Source organism: Lonchura striata, chromosome 3, assembly GCF_046129695.1.
Source record: "Lonchura striata isolate bLonStr1 chromosome 3, bLonStr1.mat, whole genome shotgun sequence".
NCBI classification, from domain to species: domain Eukaryota; kingdom Metazoa; phylum Chordata; class Aves; order Passeriformes; family Estrildidae; genus Lonchura; species Lonchura striata.
The window spans coordinates 73,285,467-73,309,446 of NC_134605.1; the positions used below are offsets into that span (position 1 = coordinate 73,285,467).

The 23,980-nt window shown below is 34.0% G+C and overlaps 1 protein-coding gene across 3 annotated transcripts in view; it reads left to right on the forward strand.

Annotated features, from left to right (window-relative positions):
- ASCC3 (activating signal cointegrator 1 complex subunit 3) overlaps window positions 1–23,980 on the forward strand; it is a 248,972-nt gene that overhangs the window by 156,694 nt on the left and 68,298 nt on the right. For all 3 annotated transcript variants that reach the window (XM_021533823.3, XM_021533826.3, XM_021533825.3), the window contains 11 exons: window positions 3,951–4,115; window positions 4,986–5,072; window positions 7,261–7,437; window positions 9,429–9,654; window positions 13,938–14,092; window positions 17,766–17,864; window positions 18,341–18,509; window positions 20,380–20,600; window positions 21,977–22,062; window positions 23,476–23,642; window positions 23,781–23,926. In XM_021533823.3, the coding sequence (XP_021389498.2) occupies window positions 3,951–4,115; window positions 4,986–5,072; window positions 7,261–7,437; window positions 9,429–9,654; window positions 13,938–14,092; window positions 17,766–17,864; window positions 18,341–18,509; window positions 20,380–20,600; window positions 21,977–22,062; window positions 23,476–23,642; window positions 23,781–23,926 (1,698 nt within the window). The remainder of the gene's footprint in view (window positions 1–3,950; window positions 4,116–4,985; window positions 5,073–7,260; window positions 7,438–9,428; window positions 9,655–13,937; window positions 14,093–17,765; window positions 17,865–18,340; window positions 18,510–20,379; window positions 20,601–21,976; window positions 22,063–23,475; window positions 23,643–23,780; window positions 23,927–23,980) is intronic.

Sequence of the window (23,980 nt, forward strand, 5' to 3'; positions counted from 1 at the left end):
AATCCTTCCCTGATGTGAGGATAAATATTTGCTATTTCTACTTAACCTGACATCAGCAATTCTTTTAAAGTGCTTAGAAAAAGGAAGATATTTTCTATAGCAGAGTGTTTTTAACGCTGAATTATGAGGTCCCTTCTGTTCACATAAAAATACATTTTAACTGGTCAAGTTATGCTCCAAAGGACACCATTCATTCTTATCACACAGTTACTATAACTTAGGCTGTTTTCAATGTTTCAGTTTTGTAGACTAGATAGAAATTATTAAAAAAAGCATTTTTGAGTTGCTTGAATTCCTGCTCACCCCTGTCAGCTTTTTTTTTAGAATGTTTCCTGGTATAATAATTTATAAAGTATAAAATAAAATTTTTAGTTGGGTGAAATTTTCTTTCATATGATTTATTAATTATAAGGTTTTTTATTAATTTGTTTGGAAATTTTTTTTGCATATTTCCAAGTGTTCCATGCTGTGATATGAATCAGAGCACATTTACATATGGGGGTTTTTCAAGTTTTTTCCATTATCTGTAATTTTTAGGAAGATTAGTAGTTTACAGATTATCTAAATATTATTATGTTTTTCTTTGTACAGCTGTTTATAAGCATTTAATGTTAACATGGTTAGACATGGTTAATTGAGCCTAATGCAGGTCAAACTTACAGCTGTATGGTAACTGCAGTTTATTTCACATCAAGGATCCGTTTTGTGACTTCATAATTTATTTTGACATTGTGAGCAGCAGTTTGTTGGGTCATGGTGACATGCAGAGGTGTATGTCAGCAGTTTTTTGATATTTTTTGTCTATGATAGTAGAAACTACACTGGAAATAGGTGTGCTATACCTTAAAGAAGCTTCTGCAGACACCTTTAGACCTCTGGTCATCTCAAATTTCTTTTCTGTAAAAAGCCATATAGTACATTACCATATGTTAATATAATAATATATAACACAGACCACAAAGTAATAGATAAATGAGAATCAAAAATTGATTTGCTAGTGAGAAGAATGTTGTTGTCCCACTAATATAAATTCTAGTTTTTGTTTCACTATCAAATTCTAAATTAAAAAAATGTAACCATAGTGGTAATAAGTGATAAAAAAGCAAGAAAACACTAACAGAAATATCTTTTATAAATTTTAAAAATAATGAACAGCAGTTTCTCCCCTTCCCCCTACTCTAGTGTTTCTGTTCAGCTGGTGAGAAAGTGAGGATTGCCAGCGCTTGCTATATTCTTTCACTAACCCTCTTTTTACTCCTTTTTACTCAAAAATTCATTTTTTTGAGTTAAGGCAGTAACAAATTGTATCAATGTGAAGTGTTACCCATTCATGTAAGAGTAAAACCAATGCAAATCCTCTCGTATAAATGAATTAGATTAACCAGTTTTAAACATCAAACCTTATGTGTGATTGAGAGTATATGGATGCTCTCGTGCCAGATGCAGGTATAACCAAAGCTTTGGTCAGTTAGACCAGTCAGGGTATAGGTATTCAATTTTCATAACTGGTGTCTTAGTGTATTTTAGCAGTGTTGCACTACACCAATTTCTATCTCTGTTTTCACTGACCCATTCAGTGTTACCCATTCAGAATCCCAATATCCCTCGTGGATCACACTTCCTAGCTGTTTGATGAGACCGAGATCATGCAAACTCATTCCCCATTCCCTTTCCACTGGTCTCCCCCACATCCAGTAATTATACCACACAGTAATTATACTTTATACCGCACATCTTTGGTACCCCACGTTGTCTCCAGGATCTTTCTGGGCTACACCCAGGAGCAGGCTGCTGCCGATCCGCTGCTTTGATTTGTGATTTTTTAAGTTGTTTGCCAGAAATGCCAAAAATGGCTCTTACTGATTCATTAAAATGGCCAAAATTAATGATAAGCAGCAAGAGGAAACAAAGACTGGAAGGAAAAAGTGGAGCAAATGCAAATGTTGTATTAGTGAAGCTAGTAGTATGAATTAAAGGCATCTTATTTCTGGGGTTCCATTGAAAAGGTGCCTGGATTAAATAAACTTCTTTGTCTATTTTCTCCTCTTTTTGGTTCCATTCTTTGCTGTTCCCACCATTAAGCAGAGCTTTTTATCATTATAAAACTTATGTTTAGATAAAAAATTAGAGGAGCTTGTGCCCAACATTTCTCTCAGTAAGTTAGAGGAAAACTATGGATAATAATGTACTTTATAATGAATAGTAATGTAATTTATCATGCATTCTTAAATTTCCATATGCATACTCCAGACCTGCTCAATTTCCTACTGTGGACATGCCAAGGCTCATTTTAAAGAGACTGGCTTAAAGCTGTTCTAGGCTGGATCCTTTATTCTGAGGTTTTCTAATTATACAAGTTCAACAAGGGTGCTAACCATGGATTGTCTAAACTCAAATATTGTTCCACAGCTTTTTCAAATTGGTGACCTTTCCTTTAAAGTTGAAGCTTTGTAAAAAATATTAGTGTGCTGTTGCAGCTTCAGCTTTTATGTAAGGCAAAAGACTGGCAGGTACTTTGGACTGGCAAAGGAGTAGGGAATAATTTTTTTTTTTTTTTTTTTTTTTAATTTTTGCTCCCATGATAGTTTTAAGAAATGTTGAACATCTGGCATCTAGATCACTTTTTTTTGACCAACTCTGCTCTGAAATCTGACCTCAATGCATGTCTTTCTATTGAGAAAACAACTCTAGACCTTTACCATCTTAGCTTTTGACTTGAAACTACGGCAAGCCATAACTAAGGAGAAACAGCTTCAGGGTAACTGGCAAATGTGGAATATTAGGAACTAGTCTCGCAGCTGCTTTGTGGAGATGACTGCATTTTTCTGCAGCGTCACCAACCATGAGATGATGTACTTCTGCACAAAGGTGAAACTGAATCCTGGCCCAGGGAAAGCCAGAGGAAACCAAGGCACAGCAATTCTTAAAGCCTGCTCCTTTTTGCTGTCTTGTTTCAGATTTACCCAGAGGACTGGTGTGACTTATAGGAAATCTGAACTATACACAGGGCCTGAAATAAGCATACTGCCTTGGACTAGAACAGTGTTTTAGTCTTTAAAACTAATTCTTGCTTGTCTAATTAGAGCCATATCTCAGGTGCACATATACCAGAAGGTTAACATAACTACGAATCCTTTTTCACTCATACCTGTCAGTGTGGGCATCCCAGGTGCCTGATGTGGAAACACACAATTGTACAGCAGTCCTACTCAGATGGGAGTTTTGCCCAGCCTTTTATGTACTAATGAGATAATGTCATTATTAGTAGGACAAAATGTCCAAGTTCCTGAACTTTGATACGAATGGAATTGGTGTTGGGCACAGGAAGCTCCTTGGTGTGCTTTTAACATGAATGTTACTGTACATCTGTAACTCACTAATTAGAATATCCCAATTAACATACCAAAGGCTTTGGGGGATGTTAATTTTTTTTTTTTTTTGCTAGGAAATATTCAAGCCATGCAATTTGAAGCTTAATCTTTTTTTAAAGTAATTAAAGCCAACCTCATGTCAGCTACAAAGGAAGGTATATCTTTGGCCATTTTCATAAACAGAAGGTGCCATAAGATGACATGGTTTTTTGAAGTGATACAGTAATGATAATGATAATTAATGAAGAATATGTTATCATTAAAGCATCTTTCAAAATTTTCAATGTAAATTTGTTTCATAGGCATACTACTGTTTCATAAATTGTATTGATGTCCATTGTAATGACAGTCCCAAATAATTGTAAAAGAAATTTTATTCTGATTATTTTGTCCTGTACATTTAGGTTTTGGTCAGTAATGTCAATATAACTGTTATTAGTGAGATCTCAAGAAAATTATGACTTAATAACTTTACCTTTATTTTATCAGATTTTTTACTTTGTGTGTCCGGATTACCTCTAGGAAATTTTATATTTAATACTTCTTTTTTGCAAATAAATATGTGTGTTTCATGTCTAGATGGATCCAGGTCTAGAAAAGCACAGAGAACAATTGGTTGTTGAAGTTGGCAGAAAATTGGACAAAGCCCGCATGATTCGCTTTGAAGAACGGACTGGCTTTTTTTCTTCAACAGATTTAGGCAGAACTGCCAGCCACTACTATATTAAATACAATACTATAGAGGTAAAAGATTATGTCCTGTTTCTGGAGGATTTTTTCCTTTTTATTTTAACATATGCCTAAAATAGTTGTATTTTATAATAGTATTGTATAATAGTTGATATTACAGAATGTGTAGCTGGTTCGCTGTATTTTCAAATCGTATTTACTGAAATGGGGGGAGAGGAAATAGGAAAAAGAAAGAAACTAAATATCAAGCAATACTGAAAATTTTGTTTCTTTAAGAGGTGAGATTTGAAATTTCTATAGTCTTTTTGACTTCTAGTAGAAGAATTATAAGAAACATTTTGATACTCATGTTGTGTACAACCATTGGTACATGATAGCACATTGTACTGTAGTGTCTGATAGCAGATGACCTTTTCTGGGAGAAAGTCCTATCATGTTGACAACCTTGAACAACTTCTGGCACTGTAATCAGATTGTATTGTAAATATGTACAAAATTTTGTAGTATTGGAAACTTGATTTAATGTACACATTCGTCTTAAAACATTTTCTTTCTTAGCAAATGTTTTTCTTGAATAAAAGCTAAACACTCAGCATTAATAATTTTTAATTGTATACTGTCACTCTGTATAATTATTCTCACATATTTATTCAGTGAGATATTTCCTAGACTTTTTTTTTAAGTGTCCCCTTTGCATGTCTCCTGATTTTGGGGTGGACATGGCACTGGGAGGGACTATTTTTCTGAAACTGCTGAAAAATCATTATGGAATTTGTTCCTGTTTAAATTGCATCACTTCTGTCTTCCAATAATTTACATTTTAGCCTTATATGCCTTTTAAGCTCTTGGCTAGGGTTTCTTCATTTCCTGTTATATGTGTATTTTTATTTTCAGTAACAAATCAATTCTTTTTATTTTTAATAGACTTTCAATGAATTGTTTGATGCTCATAAAACCGAAGGCGATATTCTTGCTATAGTATCAAAAGCTGAAGAGTTTGAACAGATAAAGGTAAAGAATGTCTTGAAGCTAGACACTTCTGTAGTACTTTCTCCATTGTCTACAAATACTGTCTACAGACACAAGTTTTAAATGCTAAGCACCGTTAAAAAATGTTTTCTAAGTAAACATAATATGCTCTCGCTCAAATTTGTACGTAGTTCAGCTTGAACTGTAGTGCACATTTAATAACTAGTTATGGATCTTGGAGTAATTATTTTAAATGCTTTTCAGAACTTTTCAGCTCTTCAATTATTAACAGGTGAAGCTAAGTGTCCATTTGAATAGTGTGCCTAGGGATGAGACTGTTTCTCTGAAGTTTAAGGCATTATTGGATGTGTCCCTGAACAGTTTGCTTTTTCAGGAATGAGGCCGGACTCACTGAAGCGAACTCATACATTTTATGCAGGGGACAATATTAGATTTGCAGAATGATAAATTCTCATAAATTCAAATCTGAAATCTAGAAAGTTGTCATAACAGATTTTACATGGGCTAGAACATTACTATTCTATTGTACTCAGTTCAATTCCAGCCTCCCTTTTGCCTCCCGTGTGGGTAGGACACAAAGCAATACATTCCAAGCTAGCATGAGGTTGTTTGCCCATGCTTCCATCTCACAGAGGTATGAGCCAGACTCCACAGGGTTTGTTAGCTTGGGCTCATTGCCATTTTACCACAATTATACAACTTGCAGATCAGAGCTGGCTCTCATTCACCTGGCTCTGCAAGCTGGCAGTGTGAATCCCTCACCATCTACATATTTACATATTTGCACACATTGTCTGGGTATTACCGTCTCTTCATCTAATGGAGAAATTCTATTTTGCTATAATCTCTTCTATTATAGAAGATAATAAGCAGTGAGGTTTCACAGTCATACATGGAACGTTTTCCAAGCTAAAAGGGGTTTTTTTATGATAGTGATAATGCTTGACTGGGTCTAAATTTAGTGTAATTTAATATTTAAAAGGAAAGCATATGGAAAATATCATATGATATGTTTCTGTATTTGTAATAAAGTTAGTAGTGATGCTTCTTGACTAAAACACATTTTTTCTAGTTTACTTTCTCAGATTTATATGGTATGGTATCAGTGCACCGTCATTTCCAGATTTTTGTGATTCATTTCCTGTGCAGCTCTGAATGTTAAAATAGGTAACTGGATTTCACAGGAATAACTCGGGATTTGCCCCTCTGTGTGATAGAAATTGTGACTTTTGATAAATTAATAACGTTTCCATTTCTTTAAAAATTCTGAATTTTGAGATACGTAACTCACCAGCAGCTGAAATACAGATCTGGATAAGACCTATACTGTGCTGTGCAAGAGGAGAAGAAAATTATAAAAATGCTGTTGTAAGCAGAGCATGATATTCCCCTGAAAGTGGAGTCATTTATGATGGTTCTGTACTTCATGTTTTTCTTTCCTGTGGGACTTGTCACTAGAATGTTGGGGATTTTAACCAAATTGTCTCAGGGTCTTTTGTATGTCAGGTAGTCAGGTCCAAATGAAAATTACTTTCAGATGGTTCCCTGCAGGGACCAAACATTTACCCTCTTTAAATAAGTTTTACACTAACAGACTATCAGTAAGTCAAAGAATATGTAGATTTATGCTAGTCTTGCCATGTAAGGGTCATCAGTTAGAATGTGAAATGTTATGCATTATTCAAACCATAGATATTAATATTTCTTTACTCATATTAAGACTTAATCTTATTAACAGTGAAAATTTTAATATGATGAATCATAGTACTTCACAGTTTTGAGTTTAAAAATGTATTATACCACATGCAAACAGTGTAACTATAATGAGTACATTTAATGTTAATTCAAGATTGCCCTAATCCAGATGGACAGAAGTTTTACTCTGGTCAAATAAAAAATAAAATCTCATCAGATGAAGGATGGCAAGGTCACAATATTCAATTTTTGTGGCATATCAAATTTTTGTATGTCAATGGAAACCTTAATAGATGGTGATGAATAACAAAATGTAATTGTGTCCCTATTAAGATACTTTCAATTATGGTCTATTAGCTACATTGTGGAAGATGTGGGTTTACTGCTTTTTTTTCTTAAAACTAGAGACTTCATTTAAAAGTAATATAACTATGTTATAAGGAAAATTTGATTTCAGAGTAAAAATTTTTATCAAATTGCTTCAGCCTCTTCATAATGTATAATTGTGTTTTAGGTAAGAGAAGAAGAAATAGAAGAGCTAGATACCTTGCTAAATGATTTCTGTGAACTTCCTGCTCCAGGAGGTGTGGAAAACAATTATGGGAAAATTAATATCCTCCTTCAAACATACATTAGCAGAGGGGAGATGGACAGCTTCTCCCTTATTTCAGATTCTGCATATGTTGCACAGGTAAAAATAGTATTTTCTACGTATTTGTTGCTGACTTCTGCTGTTTTAATTCTCCCAAATATTTACAATTATACAAGTAGGCCCGTCTGCATCTTTTTTATACATTTTTGTGCAAGTTTGTTTGAAAATCAGAGCCTTGTGTTTGTGCATGATGTGAGCTATAACACTTGAGTAGAAAAGTATTGCAAAAGGCTACCTTGAGAGACTATAGAAGTTTTTGTTAATTATAAATGTCCTTTTTTGTTTGGAGTACCTATATAATCTTATTCTCTTTAATTCCTTTAACTGTGATTGCACAAAAATTATACTCTCTAAATTTCAGGGTTTTCTTCTAAATGTGAAAAACTGTTGTAATCTATTTTTATGCTTTGTGTGGTTTTATACTTCATTCTGCAAAACATATTTTGTGTTTGATTCACATATCTTGGTTTACTCACAAAAGATGTGCTATTGTAATTCTGTGGCTAGATGTAATCTAGCAAAAAATGTGCAGATTTACATACCAGTCTACATATTTGTTTGTTGGCTTCATTTGACTCCTAAAGGGTTGATTGCTACACAGCATGTTTAGTTGCCACTCATAGGCAGGGACAGAGGGGGACATGACACAGATCTATTTAGACAACAGTGACCCCAAAAAATGGTACCTTTTATCCCATCTCACTCTCACTTTTCTTTTTTATATTTAATAGTCACCAGAGATGTTGTATGGAATTATTTTTGTCTCATCCTTACAAAACTGCTTTGGAAAGAGTTGTTCTAAAAGTTGCATTTAGTTGGTGCTAAAGGTGAGATTTAAATATTCAAAATTATACAGAGTCTTCAGCAACATTTTCATAGTAGCATCAACTTTTTGAGAAATGTTTGTATTTTCTAGCACATATGAGTATAAATGAGAAAATACTGAATTGATTGTGCACATCATAAAAATTGTGGCACTTGCACAGCAAAATCATTTTCAGTAGGATCATTTATCTTTGCTTTTAAGGCAATTGTTTTTATTTGTCTGTCTCATTTATAGCATGTTTAGTGAGGCAACATGGTCTTCTTCTCAGGTCTTCATAAACTGTACTGTGGAACCAGTGCTATAAAGTGTGATTTTTTGTTTTTACTTTGATAGTGAGTATTAAGAAAATTTTTCATCCTTGGTAAGTAGGAGGAATGTGCTTCTTTAGTAACATATGCTTCCTATCACAACCAAATAATTTTCTATTTTTTATTCCTGTTGGCATAGCAGAGCCAGTAGGGAATGATTATATTCTATTCAATGAATCAAGAACATAATTCCTAATCCAGACACAGTACTGGTGGGGAAAAAAATAAAAAATAAAAAGCATAGCTTCATAATACAGCTTGAAAAGTTTTTGAAAGGAATACCATAACTTAGGTTTTCAAGATATGACTGACCTCATTCAAACTTATGTTAATAATTATTTTTTCCAAGTCCAAAGCATATTTGTACAGTTTAGTTACACACTATTCTTAGAATACAGTAAAATGTTTTTAAACATTCACCACTGTTAAGCTTCTCTGCAAATGTTGTGAAATTCAATGTGAAATGGGATGATATTATAGAAGCATAAACTGCAATAAAACAAAAGTTGAATTTTGATATAAAGTGAGTTTGCAGGTGTCTGTTATATGAGTGGTACATTAAGTGAATTTGCTTCAGACGTGATTGATACACAATAAATTTGGAAGTCCATAATGTTAGCATAACTGTGATCAAAGTTCTGTGGCAGACCTGACACTACAATTTTAATTGGTTGCACATGTTTCATTTCATAATTTCAGAATGCAGCCATGAGGTAATTCTGCCACTAGACAGTGATGGAAAAAATAGTTTTAAAAAATGTTTGAAATCAGTTTGAAAAGAAGAATCTATTGTTACGGTTTGTCAAAGATGAGTCTATGGGATAATTTTCATTTTACAAAGAATATTAAGAGAATTACAACAGTTTGGCTTTTTTTTTTTCCTTTTCACTTTCCAGAATGCAGCTCGTATTGTTCGAGCTCTTTTTGAGATTGCCCTGAGGAAACGTTGGCCTGCCATGACATATCGGCTACTGAACCTCAGCAAAGTCATTGACAAGCGGCTGTGGGGCTGGGTGAGCCCTCTCAGGCAGTTCTCAGTCTTACCACCATCCGTCCTCTCCAAGCTGGAAGAGAAGAATCTCACCATAGACAAGATGAAGGACATGAGAAAAGATGAAATAGGTGAGAAACCAGCAAGGCTGATGTCAGGGTCAGCTGGTGAGACCCCAACAGTGTAAAAATCCTTGTTCCCCTAGCCCAGCAGCCGAAGAAGAGGTCTGGAATACGTGAAGTCGAGTTTTCAAGGTTGTTTATTTCTCTTTATCTATAGTATTTTCTTTCTGACCTGCTGAGGCCCGCCTAGTACAGAAGCCATGGCAGTCTGGCCGGCGTCTCAGGCGGTGTTTACCTTTTATACCAAAAGCTACATCTCGTCTGTTTATAACAAAGAACCCATATCTAACATCTATGTTGGACAATGTGTCCTTATCCTAGACCAATAGGAAAGTGTCACCATCACAGCAAGACATGGAGGACAAGAAGAAGGAAGAAAAGGCTAGGACACTTCTTTTCTTGTAGTAATTGGCTTGTAATTCCTCATATAGAGTTGGCAGCCTCTCCCACGGGCTAAAATCGAAACCACAGGTGTTTTTGACTTCTTGCCAAGGTCTCCAAGCCTCCTGCCAGGGTCTCGAGACATCCAGGGCAGCCAGAGGGATGTCCTGGACTCTGACAGGCTGATCTGCTTAAACTATTTGGAAACAAAGGGCAAGTAAGAACTAAATCTGAGCCATGCATGGATATTCCCACTCTGGTCTGGAAGCCTTGTAGCCACATACCACACATTAATATGGTTTGTCCAATAAAGACATTTTTTTCCAGTCTCCCCAGCATGTAAAATGGCACAGCTCTGATAAGGCCAGCCCATGTCCTGGTAGTCACAGAACACAGATGGAAGGGAGATCTCTACTGATAGGTATTTACATATATATGTGTATATATACATGTTTATGTTGACCTGTGTGCTTCCCTTTCTGCCCACCTTACATAACACACTACTATAAAAGGCATCTGTTTACTTTTGCCAGTTGGCACAATGTGGCCTTATTTCTTTAACTATTAACATGAAAAAGAATAAAACCAGATTATTACATCCAGGTATGCTATCAGTAAATGGCCTTCTTCTGAAAGACTGCATTAATTTTCATTGAACGTGGAGAATTCATTGTCACTGGTGTCACTGCAACAAAACCTTAATGGAATTTTTTAAAGGATTTGACAGTCCAATAATGAGAAAATCCACAAGCCTACTGATAGACATAATGACAATTTCCAGTAAGTCTGTATAAACTGTTGTGCATAAACTGCCCACCAGCTGGTTGAAGTTGAAAAAAAAAAACACTTGTAATGTTTTTCTTTTTCCTTAGTGTATTTTTTTGGACTTAATTTGCACCTGCTATTACCAACCTATTGATAAGCAAACTGCCATTTTTTGAAAAAATCTAATTTTAGAATAAAAATACCATTCATACTCACTGCTTAGAAGCTGTCACATCTAACTCAATATTTCTTTCATTTGCAGGCATACTACATTCCTACCTTGGAAAACTGTGTTACGTGTCTAATCTAGGCTGTAAAAAGTTAAATAATTATGTAAAAGTTTGCAGAATTATAGCCTATATTTTCATTTAATAAGTTAACCAAAAGACTATGACAAAATTCTAGGTGCTTACTTTAACTGTATTTTGATATAGTAATACTACATGTATTAAAACCATTGCATTTTATTTGAAATGCTAGCATTATAATTTTTTATTCAGAAGTGTTATAGCACTTTTTAATTCACCTCTGTTAAATTTTGTGTATTTGTGATGCCTTTTAGTGCTTAGTGTTCTTTTCAATTTATTGTATAACCTGTTTTTTTTTATTTTGTTGCTGTTGTTTGGTTTTATGGAGCTGTTTTTAGTTCAGGGGGATTTTTGGGGTTTTTTTTTGTTTTGTTTTGTTTGGGTTTGTTTTTTTTTTTAATTTTTCTTTCTCCCTATACCCTGACTTGAGAAGCAGGAAATTTTATGTAAAAATTCAAAAAACAGTTTTGCTTCCTTCAGTGTATTGGAACTAGTATTAACAAGATGAAAATGTATCTATATATACCTGCAATTTGTCTGGGTCTGGTTTATACTGACTTAGTTTGAAAGTAGATGAGACAGGGGATTTAACTGTAAAATAGGTCACTGCTGACCATGCATGATGATATTTCATGTTCTTCAGCCTTATAAATATCAAACAAAGTTGATCTGTGTATCTCTGTGAAGTAGTTGCTTGACACACTTCCTCCTGTCTGGCCTCTCTTTCTGAGGCGTGTGAAGGAAGCCACTGTATTTTTATTTCAAGTTCTAAGCCTGTTGAAATGAGGAAAAGCACAACTTCCAGGTACTGCCTTGTTTTCTTACCCCACAGGGCTAGCTTCAGTCTTAGTGTTTGTTGCTTTTTAAATGTTATGGAGACCTTGGAGATAGAGTAACAAAGACAGGAGCTAGCTGGCTAACTCAGCCCGTGGCTTAGCGGGAGATGAAAGCATCAGATGGGTGGAGAGCACATTGTGTGCACAGATCCTGGATTCCAGGGTACCATGAATTGATCAACACCAATCTATGAGCTATTGCAGTGTAACCATGGAGTTTCCAGAAATCACTGTGTTAGCTGAGATAAGCAGTCCCTTTTTTTTCAGAATGCAGATGACAAACATTTTAGAATAAGCAAATTCTTTTTTTTTTTTGAAGACATGCATATTTTCTTAGTCAGCCTTTTTTCAGAGGGTTTTAATATTTCTTAAATGCCATTGATGGTTTCTCATAATATGACTATTAAAAAGAAAAAAAAGAGAGCTTAGGGGGAGAGAGTTTTTCATATTTTGTAGAAGTTGGGAGAGGAACCTTATTATCCCCTAGCACATAACTGTAAAAGAACCTCAGTGTTATCATGCACAAACACAGTTCACCTCACATATTTAGATAAAGAGAGTGATTTTTACCATGAAAAGTATACTTGCCTACATAGTTTTTTTTGAGTCATATCTTTGAATATTTGTCACCTGCCTTTATTTAACATGATTTCTGAAGTTCTACCTCTAATTGTAAAAGCTAGTCTCTGTGCAAATATGCTGTAACACTGCACGTATCATCCAAGTGTATCAACATAAGGGATTTGGTTTTTAATAACCTACTTGTTGGAGGTGCAGTTGTTTTACCAACTCCAAATTAAACTGATTAAAAATGTATTAAAACTTTTGATTAGGGGTTTGATTCTTAAGCAAGGTCACCATTCATCAGTTCAAAGTATAAGCACTTGTGTAAGACAAATCTATCTGCCAATTTGTTAAATAAGAAAATCTGAAAAGAAAATCAGTATCAATTTTTAAAAATAGCAGTTTCAAGATGCTATGCTCATAAATGTCTTGTAATTGCAGGAAATGTTTGTATCACCTTCTCACTTTGTACATAATGCAAATAATATGACTTATTTTTTAAAATTATTTTTATGGTTTTTTAAATGGGTAAGTATGCACAGAACCACATAACAATACCAGAAAATATCAGTAGCAATTGGTAAGGTAGATTTTAACAGGGAGTATTTATGACCATCACAATTAAAATCTAAAATATGCTCCATGTAATTACATTAACAATTTCAGTGAAAATGTAGTAAATAAGCCATATTTTCCTAAATAAGAAAGAAGGTGGAATAATTTTTCATAAAAAAATAAATTACTGCTACATACTTTGTTTTATATTCAAAGAGAAGAGCAAAGGAAGAGAGATTTGAGCTGTAAAATACAAGTAGGACATTTTTCTAAATAAATAGAATCACTTTATTGCCCTAGTAGCCATGACTACAATAGAAAATTTAAAACAAATCGCAACATTTATTTTTTCCTTTGTATCATTTACACACTGGTATATTCTCACAGATCAAAGCTGCTGTGAGATGTTTACTTACATGCATTTTTAACCTGTTAAGTACCTTTGTTCATTTTCATGAAAAGCATTCTGTCTGCTTTGAACCACTACACAGAAATTATAAAAGTTTGAATTAAGTAAAAAGTTTGTATTTGTGCTCTGAAAAAAAATATATGGCTTGGTAAGAGCCTGGTCTGAAAGCAAGTGAAGGAGAGGGAATTAGCTTGACATAATATTTGCAGTATGAATTCTTAATAGTTATTTTAACCCCTTAGTTATGGCCAACAAGGGGGTTAAAATACTGATTTTTCAAGGCTCTAAATTGCTAATTCAAGTTAAGTATTACAAAATATTCAGACATGCCAGGTCAAGAGAGTCAGACATTTACGTACCCAGGAGCAAAACAAGCAAGCAATAATACTTCTTTCTAAAAGCCTATTTGAAAGTCAGAGCTGTATGCTTTTTCCTGGAAATGCAAATTCGTTACACCTGATGTTTTCTTGGCAGGTCATATGCTGCATCATGTGAAAATTGGGTTAAAGGTAAAACAGTGTGTCCATCAAATACCCTCCATCATCATGGAAGCAACGATCCAGCCAATCACCCGCACTGTGCTCCGGGTTCGGCTGAACATCGCTCCCGACTTCACGTGGAATGACCAGGTAAAAACAGAGGGACGAGGAGGCAAGAGGAGAAGCATTAGTTTAGCTTCAGTAAAAAGCTTCAGATGATCACGGGAAGTCCATAGCTGTTTGCATTTTTTAAAAACCGCATTTATTTTAGCTAAAAAGCAAATTTGATAATAGGAATGGGATGATTTTTATCACCTTTGTTCAAGAAAGCAGGCAAAGATCATCTTTTCATTTCTGTTAAGAAAAAAAATCTTAAATCTTAAAATGTTCTGTAAGGTTGGACCGTTTATAATACATTGAAGCAAATGCTTAATACTGAATATTTACAATAGTCACACATAGATTAGTTATGTTCCCAGAAAGGAGAAGCAAGAGAAAGGGAGATATGAATGGCTCTCTGAACCATGAATGAATGTCAAACATAGAAAAGCTTTGAAATGCAGTTTATGTATGCCAGGTTCTCCTGTTCCTCCTGGCTTCACAATATCAGTGCTTTTTTCTGCTGGGACTTGGTTGAAAAAAAAAAAAACCTGAGAGATGTTTGGAATTATGTTCATCTGTATTTTATAGTGCAAATTTATATGAAAGGAGTTGTACCAGTTTCACATTTAGTTATACATATCTTTTGTTTCAGAATCTGTTCATTAGAAATACATTTAAGATAAATCTAAATGAAACATAAGTGTCCACATGGGGGCATTGTATTGTTGCTGTTACTTCTGAAACTTTCTACAGAGAAAAACGATACCTCCATGGGCAAACATAATTTTCTTCTTTTAGACTTAGGAGATTTATGCTTAAGATAAATTATTTTGAAATGTAGGTATTAAGTCTCTGTTCTTTTATTTAAAAATAATTTTAAAATCCCTTGATTACAATTTTTACCATAATCATAATTAAATGAGAGTTTTATTCCACTAATATTTAAATTGCTTTCGAATTTATTTTCCCTGAGGAAAGGTGTTTTAATTTCATGTGGAAGTTTCATTGAGTTATTTATAAATCAAAACACAGAGTTTGAGCAATCAAAGTATAGAAAGTTTGATTTTGCTTGTCACCTAGATTTATTGAAGAAATATTTGAATGTATTCCTAATATGAATTATAATATGATTTTTTTTGCCTTATTTATGTGAAATACTTCAGAAGGAAAATAAAGCATTACTTTTTAGGACTAAAACAAGTTTTTATTGTTCAGTTCATCCAGCTTACCTTTAATCTGCTAAAGACAAAAAAAAATACTGTTCTTCATATTAAACTTTATTGTAATACTAAGTAATTTCTCAATCCATGATTAAGTTTTTCTAAAAAACCCAGGTTCTATATCTTTACAGGTTGAAAAGGGGTCCACACAAAATTATACTGTTGTTTTGCTTCTGAACTTCTAAATTTAGAGCAAAGTTTCTTTATAGTCCTTAGGCTATTTTCTGCCATGACACCTTTATACAGTTTTTCTAGTGATTGCTTTGGAAACATTATGATTGTTTTATCAATTAAGTTTATGGAGATGTTTTTATGTGAATTTGTTTATTAGTAATTGCAAAAACTTGGAAAATATTTTTTTATTTCTGTAATGTGGTGTTGATTTTCCTGTTTCTTCAGTAAATGAAACTTCTGTCATAGTAAATAACTAAAGCTATTAAATTTTAATAGTCTCTGAAAATGAATAACTGTCCCAAATTCAAGCATAGACAATCTAAAACTGCTTCTCTATCATCACATTATTTTAACAAGCTTCTCAGATAATGGTTATAGAAACTTACCCAGTATACCTGTATTTGGTACAAAAGTGAGTTGCTAAATAATCCCATCTAAAGAATTGCAGTAATCAAATAAAACCTGTTATGAAAACTTTAAATACCGTACTTAGCTGAAATATCTCACTTGGCTAACATTTCATGGTTTTGAGATTGTTCCTTTACCTGGATAATTAATTCCATAATGATCTCATCACAAACTTTGCGCTTGATATTCCAAGAGAGAGATGTTTTTGTGAGATATGACATCAACTTGATCTTTAGTTTCCAGTACAGGGAACCCTTAAATTCAGTAAAAACATGTGAGCCAAATCCCAGATTTCTATTGTTAGAAGCAAAGGACTATAAACATACCCAGACAGAGCAATTAAGCCTTAATGCATCCAGGAGGAGTCCAGCAGAAATGCAGAATAATGCTAGTATTAATTAGCTAAGTCATATATCAGACATGTAGTTTTAGGGTGATGGTTGCCCAAAAAGCAGATAATGTGCCCGTTCTTAAGAGCTCCCCACAGTCCTTGAGAATCATTACTGGAGAAGATATTGTGTTTCCTGTTCCTAGATTGTCTTGCTTACCCCACACAGATTTTTCATGGGACTTTCCAAAATTAGGTTCTATTACAGTTAATAATAAAATGTCTGAGCTTTGAACTTAATTGCCTTCCTTAGTTCTTCTTATCTCTCTTAAATGCTTCTAAACCCAGATGAAATAATAGTCTCACTGTCACTTCTCAAGATGTCACCTGCATGTGATTTCAGCTTCACTGCTTCAGTTCCAAATGAAGCTGCAAGTGAAATTCAAATGTCATAAAAATCAATGACTGTCCATCTATTTTGTCTATTGTGTAACTGTGATTGCACACAGAATAGAAAGAAAAGCACCTTAGTTTTATTCTTTGTGCATAGTTTTGTCTTCACAAACTAGTACAGACTATTTTCTGACACAGACACAGTAATGAATTATGCTGAAAATAATTTGTACCATGTGAATCAATACCAGATTCCTGGAGCATTAAAATTGCCATTAGAAGCAACTATGCACTTTGACTTTTCTTCTATTAACTTTAGGGAAAACTCCAACTTTTTTTTATCTCCCGGTTTTGCAACTTATCACAGTCCTCATCAGAAACACCAGAAATCTGCATTCATTTAGTAGTATGTCTTCCATAGTATTTTACCATGCATTTTACTTACTTTCCGAGATATTTAAGTAAAATCTTGTACATTGGCAAAGGTTATTTATTCTGACAAAGACACCAAAAAATAAATCATCATTTAGCATCATACCTAGCTATGATTTCTGGCACTGCTGGCATTGCAAAGTAAGGTACAGAACAAAGCAAATGAAAGTCTATGTTTAAAAAGACATGTTGCCAGATGGCAGGGAAATCATCAAGTGATGGCTCTATTTATGTTCTTCTCACTCCACCTGTAACAATGGCTACATCTACAGCCTTCTGAATGCACTTGCTGTATCTTTCTAGAGGAGAAGGGGTGAGAGAGAGGAGAGCAATATCACAATTGGTGTCCAGTTTTTTCCTGAGAGAATGTTTGTGACTGAAAAATGAGCAGACAGCTGCAAATGACAATCTTCTATACAGAACCTAAAGGCAAAAGTACAGGGAGGAATAAAGAGAACATGTTCTTTCCTAGGAGCCTGGAGGGAACCCTTGGGATTAAGTGAATTTATAAACAGCTGAGGCACTACCTTCAGTTGCATTTATATCATGTCAGTTTATATTATATGTACCTTAAGCAAACCTTAATTGAAGCATAATCTTTAAGCAGACTCATCTGATTAAAAATGTTATTTTTCTCTTAACATCTGATTTCTGTACTTCTGTATTCCTTTATGAGCTTATGTCATTCAGAACTAAATCCACTATTTCTAGCTAACCTAGAGAATCTTGTTAGAGCTAAAACAAAGCTATCTTTTCTATCATAAAGGTACATGGCAGTGTTGGAGAGCCCTGGTGGATTTGGGTAGAAGACCCTACTAATGATCACATTTATCATTCAGAGTACTTCATCATTCAAAAGAAACAGGTAATGTACTTCACTCAGAATCTCACAGCAAGACAAAAACAAAGTTAGTGAGATGTGGATTTGTCAGGTCAAACACTATTTTGGCCTAAGCAGATTTTCAAATCAGCAGTACAGCTTTCAACTTCAGATGTACCTGATCAGCTTGGACTTCCACAACGTTTTCTAAGCTGAATTTCTAGCTCAGATGTCCCTTTTTCTCTTCCTCCTTTGCTGGGACAGTTTTTTTAGGTGATACAGAACGACTGTAATGGTTTTGTCTGTTAAAGGACAAGTTGGAGAGCCAGCCTTATTTTTATCTTTGGAAGACTATGGAAAAAAATTCATTCCAGGCAGTAAAATATTTTATAAAGATGTAAATATTTGCACACATACTTTATTTTTTTGTGTTAGCAATACTTATGGAAGAGAGGCAAATTATGGTTTTGCAAATTACTGATTTTTCTGTGCAGTAATTATTTTCTACATATTTGCACTAGGTCATTACTAAAGAGCCTCAGCTGCTGGTGTTCACAATCCCAATTTTTGAACCTCTTCCTTCTCAATATTATATTCGAGCTGTGTCGGATAGATGGTTAGGAGCAGAGGCTGTATGTATCATAAATTTTCAACATTTGATTCTTCCAGAGAGACATCCACCCCACACAGGTAACTTCAAATTTGATCATTTTGCTTTAATTGATATTGCTCATATTGAGGTTTTCTTATGGTAGTGCAATAAGACTCTTACTTCTGCTTCATTGGAGAAAAAATTAAGGAATTTCACTTTGTGATATTTCTTCTCCAGTTTTCTAAGCTTTTCAATTTCTGAACAAAATGCAGGAATTTTGGTTTCATCTCAGTATACTACCAGCCTTTTAGATGCTCTCTATAAACCATAAGAAAACTGAACCTGTCATATAAAACTAAGCAAATATCTGTGTTACAGTATGTCTTAGCTTAGTGGTTGCAAGCATTAAATTTCTTCTGGATTGGCTAAAAATAGTCTTAGACTGTCTAATAAATGGCATTCAGCAAACAACAAACAATGAAAATTTTTTTAAATATGTAATGTTTTCCTATTTTTGCTGAGATACGTTTATCATAGCAAGTACTGCCACAGCACTGAGCATCACATTTCGTCTCATCAAATTGTGGCCCTCCCCTCCCCCTTCCTTTTTTAACACTTGGCACAGAAGCATATGTTTGTGTTTTGCTTCTTTTTTTCTGGATACATAAATTGCTTTATACATTCATTGGGCCTGATGTCATTGCAAAACCTTTCCTCTGTAATTACATTTGGCTCATCTAGCAGTTTGCTGAGTGCCTTCAGAAATGCACAGTTCTCATACGGTGTTGTCCTTTGGCGTGCATAAATTCACATGTGTTTGTGAAGTGTTTAGCTATTGTTATACTGTACCTACGCTGTCTGGAAAAGCATGTGTAACCTTTTTATCTAATTGACTGATCACTGACTACTATTCAGAAGAAACAGAAAGATATTTACACATCACCAGTTATGGAGACTCCAGGATTTATGGTAATTGATTTCAATTCCCATCTGGTTCCCACTCAACAACGAAGTACATAGAGGCTTTGCTAGGCAAAATACCCCTTCTTTCTCCTCAACAGAGCCCAAGAAATCACTGCTTCAGTGGGAATGATAAAACAGCCATAAGGTATCAGTGAAAAGCATGTGAAGAATATTAGGCATCATTGCATCAGTAGATTTTATGACTCCCATATCATACCTTAATGTGAAGCACCCTGAAAAGACAAGGAGACCTCCAACCACAAAAAAAAAAAAAAAAAAAAAAAAACAAAAAAAAAAACCAAACTTCAAAGCAAGCATCTGCATAGCAGAATCACTGCAGTCTCCTTAATTTGGTAGGATTCCAAATCCAATCTGGTTATATATATCATCTTCCAAATTCCACAATCTCTAATTCTTTGGATAGCAGATGCCTTCAAGATATATTGAGAATCATATATTGAAAAGCTGTTTGTTTATTTATTAAGATTATGTCTTTAATTATACATTTAAAGGATAAGATGCAAAATTTAGCTATACTCATCTGATTTGTATTACTCCATCAACTTGGAAACTCCAAAGAATCCTTCCTTCTTAAATAGATTTTTTTTTTCCCTTGAACTTGAAATACTCCATATTCTGTTATCATAAGAAGCTGGACATACATATGATCTAATACAGTGAATTTAGAATTTACTGCAAGTGGATAAAAGGAAAGCAGGTATAAGAAAAACATTATTATGCACATAGCTGGTTCACAGCTATCAGAGTACTTTAAAAATTACTTGCAGAAATATTTCAGAGCTATAAAACAACTTTTCATTTTTCTTCATCGAAGTAAACAATTACCCAAATGTGTACTCTCTGTCATATGAGATACTAAGCAAAACATTTTTCAATGTAAACTGTTCTTCACTAACTTACTGGTTAATATATTTGTCTTCATAACAGGTTTTGTCATGTCATGGCATCTCTTGTCATACACTTATGATTATTTTGTGGTTTTAGAGCTTCTGGATCTTCAGCCTTTGCCTATCACAGCTTTGGGACATCCTGAATACGAAGTCCTGTACAAATTCACACACTTCAACCCTATTCAGACACAGATATTCCATACCCTCTATCACACAGACTGCAATGTTCTTCTTGGAGCTCCTACAGGTTCTGGAAAAACGGTTGCAGCTGAATTAGCCATCTTTAGAGTTTTTAACAAGTATCCCACATCAAAGGTTAGTAAAATAGGTTTACTAAAATCATTTTGTTATGAGCATTTTTTCAATAATAAAAAAGTCTAGAAGACCTTGGGGAACTGAATTTTACTTTCTCCAATTTATATGCGTGTGGATACAAAATGGTAGTTCATTATGTACATTATGCTTTTATTTTAACTATTTATTTTAATCAGTTGACAGCTAGAGTTAAATCTACAAAAATGACATGCAGGCATGCTGGATTTCCTTTTCTTCCATACTTAACAGCATTTCCTGCTTTAATCTCCTTCTACTAGCAGTGGTACTGTTTTATAGCTATTAGTTCCCTTCCATGTGACTACAGCTAGCCCAGTCTCTCTGTTATTTAAACAAATAAGTTGCGGTTACTATAAGCCAATTTTTTGCTCCACCTTCCCCCTCTGTTTTAAATTGCTTAAAAGTTGAACAACTCACCTTTTGGAGTTTTGTTTTCAAGGTGAATATATATCCACTTCTCAACTTAGCCATATTGTCACAATTAACCACATTTAACTCTAAAGTCCTTCAAAAATCTTTGTACCTGACTGGGAGATTTAAAAAAAGTATAACCTTTCTATTAACAGAAATTCTGTACATAAATTACTTAGTCATCTTTGAATTTAAATACTTCATGTAATTTCTTAGTCCAAATGAGCTAAACAAGTCACTCATACACTTTCAACTTATCTGCGAGACATAAAAAATAGCCAGCTCTCAAAGGAATGTATATTTTAGGTTTTAATAAAGCTGGAAGCCTGGCTATGTATTTCAAAGACTGTATGTGAACTCTTCATGGAGCAGTTTCTTCATGTTCAAGATCTTTACAATATTTAACCATAAATCTATAAGTAAATTTGTTTTGTGCATGTAAGCATATTCCCCTCTGCACTGCAGGCTTCTTTGAGAAAAATATTGTGACATTTTGCTTAAGATAGTAAGCTTTTTTATTTAATTGGTAATGTTTTAATAATTTAATGACATATCTAGAAATCAGGTAAGATATTGCTTGCTAGAAATTCAGATTATTCTGCTCCAGAATGCTAATGTGCAGATTTTATAATCATGGCAAAAAAAAAAAAAAAAAACAACAACATTGTTTACATAAGTGGGTGTTGATTTTAAAAGGTGTGGTAAATATATCCATTTCAGAAAATTATTCATTATCTGAATATTCTTAATTGCTTTGGAAAAAATATTATTTTCAGGCATTATGTCTGTTTTAAATATAATCCTGTTGTAGGTCATTTCAGGAACTCAGAACTTACCTATTTTATAGATTATGAGTATGTTCAAATCTCAGAAATGCCAGGTGTTGTAGGTACATTTTAATAAAGCTGTCTTATTTTACTTTTAGTTTTGTGCCTTTTCTTTTGCAGGCAGTGTATATTGCACCCTTAAAAGCACTCGTCCGTGAGAGGATTGAGGACTGGAAAGTTAGGATTGAAGAAAAGCTTGGTAAAAAGTATGTTTCTCCTTACCTAATCAGAGAAATGAGAAACAAGAGCAGCTCATCAAGTATGAGAAAAATCTTTAAATGCTTAGGAGTATTTCAAAAATGGTTTTGGTTCTATACTGTTCTTCAAATTTCTAGTACTTGAGTAGTTCTATCAACAGTCACTGATAGATCAAAACTGAGATCAAAAGTGATAGATCAAAATCAAAACTAAGAAAGGGATACACTTTGGTACCCAGCTATTTTTGTTTTCCTTTCTTGTCAGTATAAAAAATACAAAGCTCAGATTTCACTCCACAATATCCTTGGAAATTGAGAATGTAAGTCAAACTAATCTGTCCTTGGAAACCTCAGCTGTAAGGAACATACAGGACTTGCATGAACTGTATAACAGTAGTCACACTATGTCCTTCATATATAAATTAATATAATTTTATTCATTGGTAACAATTTCTTGCTGATCTTTCCAGATGCTGAAGTATAGCCATTACTTTATGATCTATCAGGTATATCAGTCATGTTGATGCTTTCCAAAATGATAGTGTCCTGAATTAAAATTGTTATGCATAGGATGCATTATTTAGGGACTTCACCTTCTCCAAATATAGTCTTTTTCCTAAGTTAGGCTCAAAGCACACCACAAGAGAAAGAGATGCTGCTTTGTGTTGTCCATTAAATTGTCAGTAATATTCCTGTTGTTATCACAGAAATGAGATAAAATAATTTATGGTACTATTTCTTTTTTTGAAATTTACAATTTCTTGTGACTCTAATCTTTAACAGGATATACACATAACTTTGAGAAATTTTTGTTTGATGTTCAGCTGGATTTAGAATGTGTCATTGAAATGTCTAAAACCCATTATAATGGATCCATCTAAAATGATGAGTCATTGCAAACGCTGCAAACAATTGGAAAAACTCTGCTAATCTTCAAAAAGTAATCTGAGGCTAATCTCAGCACCAGTCTTAATGGACCTTCACCAAAAAATGCAATACACACTGCAGTTTAGCCTCATTATTCAAACCAGAGATCTATGCAGAACAGCAGGCAGCAACTTGGTAGCATCCATGAAAGCTTTCATCCTGGCTGTGACAGGATGTTATGGTTCACATTACATCATACTAATATTATGTTGTCTTTATTTTGAAGAACTGTTGGTTAGGACTCATATTCTTCCTCTTCTTTTTACATGGTTTTGCCAAGGAATGGTATTTTATATTTATATGGTATTTACTAGGAAAACAAAGAGAGTGGTTTATTTACTTAAAACAATTCTTAAAATTCTGTTTAATGTATTTGACAAGACGGAAAATAGCTTTGCTTAATTTTGTTTCTTTCCTCTTTTAAGAATTTAAGTGAAATATTTTAAGATGTTTTAAAGCTTTGTAAAGCCAAGCCAGTGTTCTTCTTGATTACAGGGTTGTAGAATTGACAGGAGATGTGACTCCTGATATGAGAGCTATTGCTCAAGCTGACCTGATTGTTACTACCCCAGAAAAGTGGGATGGTGTCAGCAGAAGCTGGCAGAACAGAAGCTATGTTCAGAAAGTTGCCATTCTCATCATTGATGAGATCCATCTTTTAGGTGAGCATATTTCACTGCTTTTGATCAGAATCATTGCTGAATTTGAAGAAGTGTGCTGGTACTTATGATGTGAATATACTTCTCGACACCTTAACCTTTCCTTTTTCTCTGTTTTTCCATTTACTTTTCATTTACTAGGGGATGAGAGAGGCCCAGTATTGGAAGTCATTGTGTCCCGAACAAACTTTATCTCATCTCACACAGAGAAGCCAGTAAGAGTGGTTGGTTTATCCACTGCTTTAGCAAATGCCAGAGACCTTGCTGACTGGCTAAACATTAATCAGGTAGGAAAAAAGTTTTCAAAAATGGCTATGCATTTGTCATGAAGAAAAACAAAA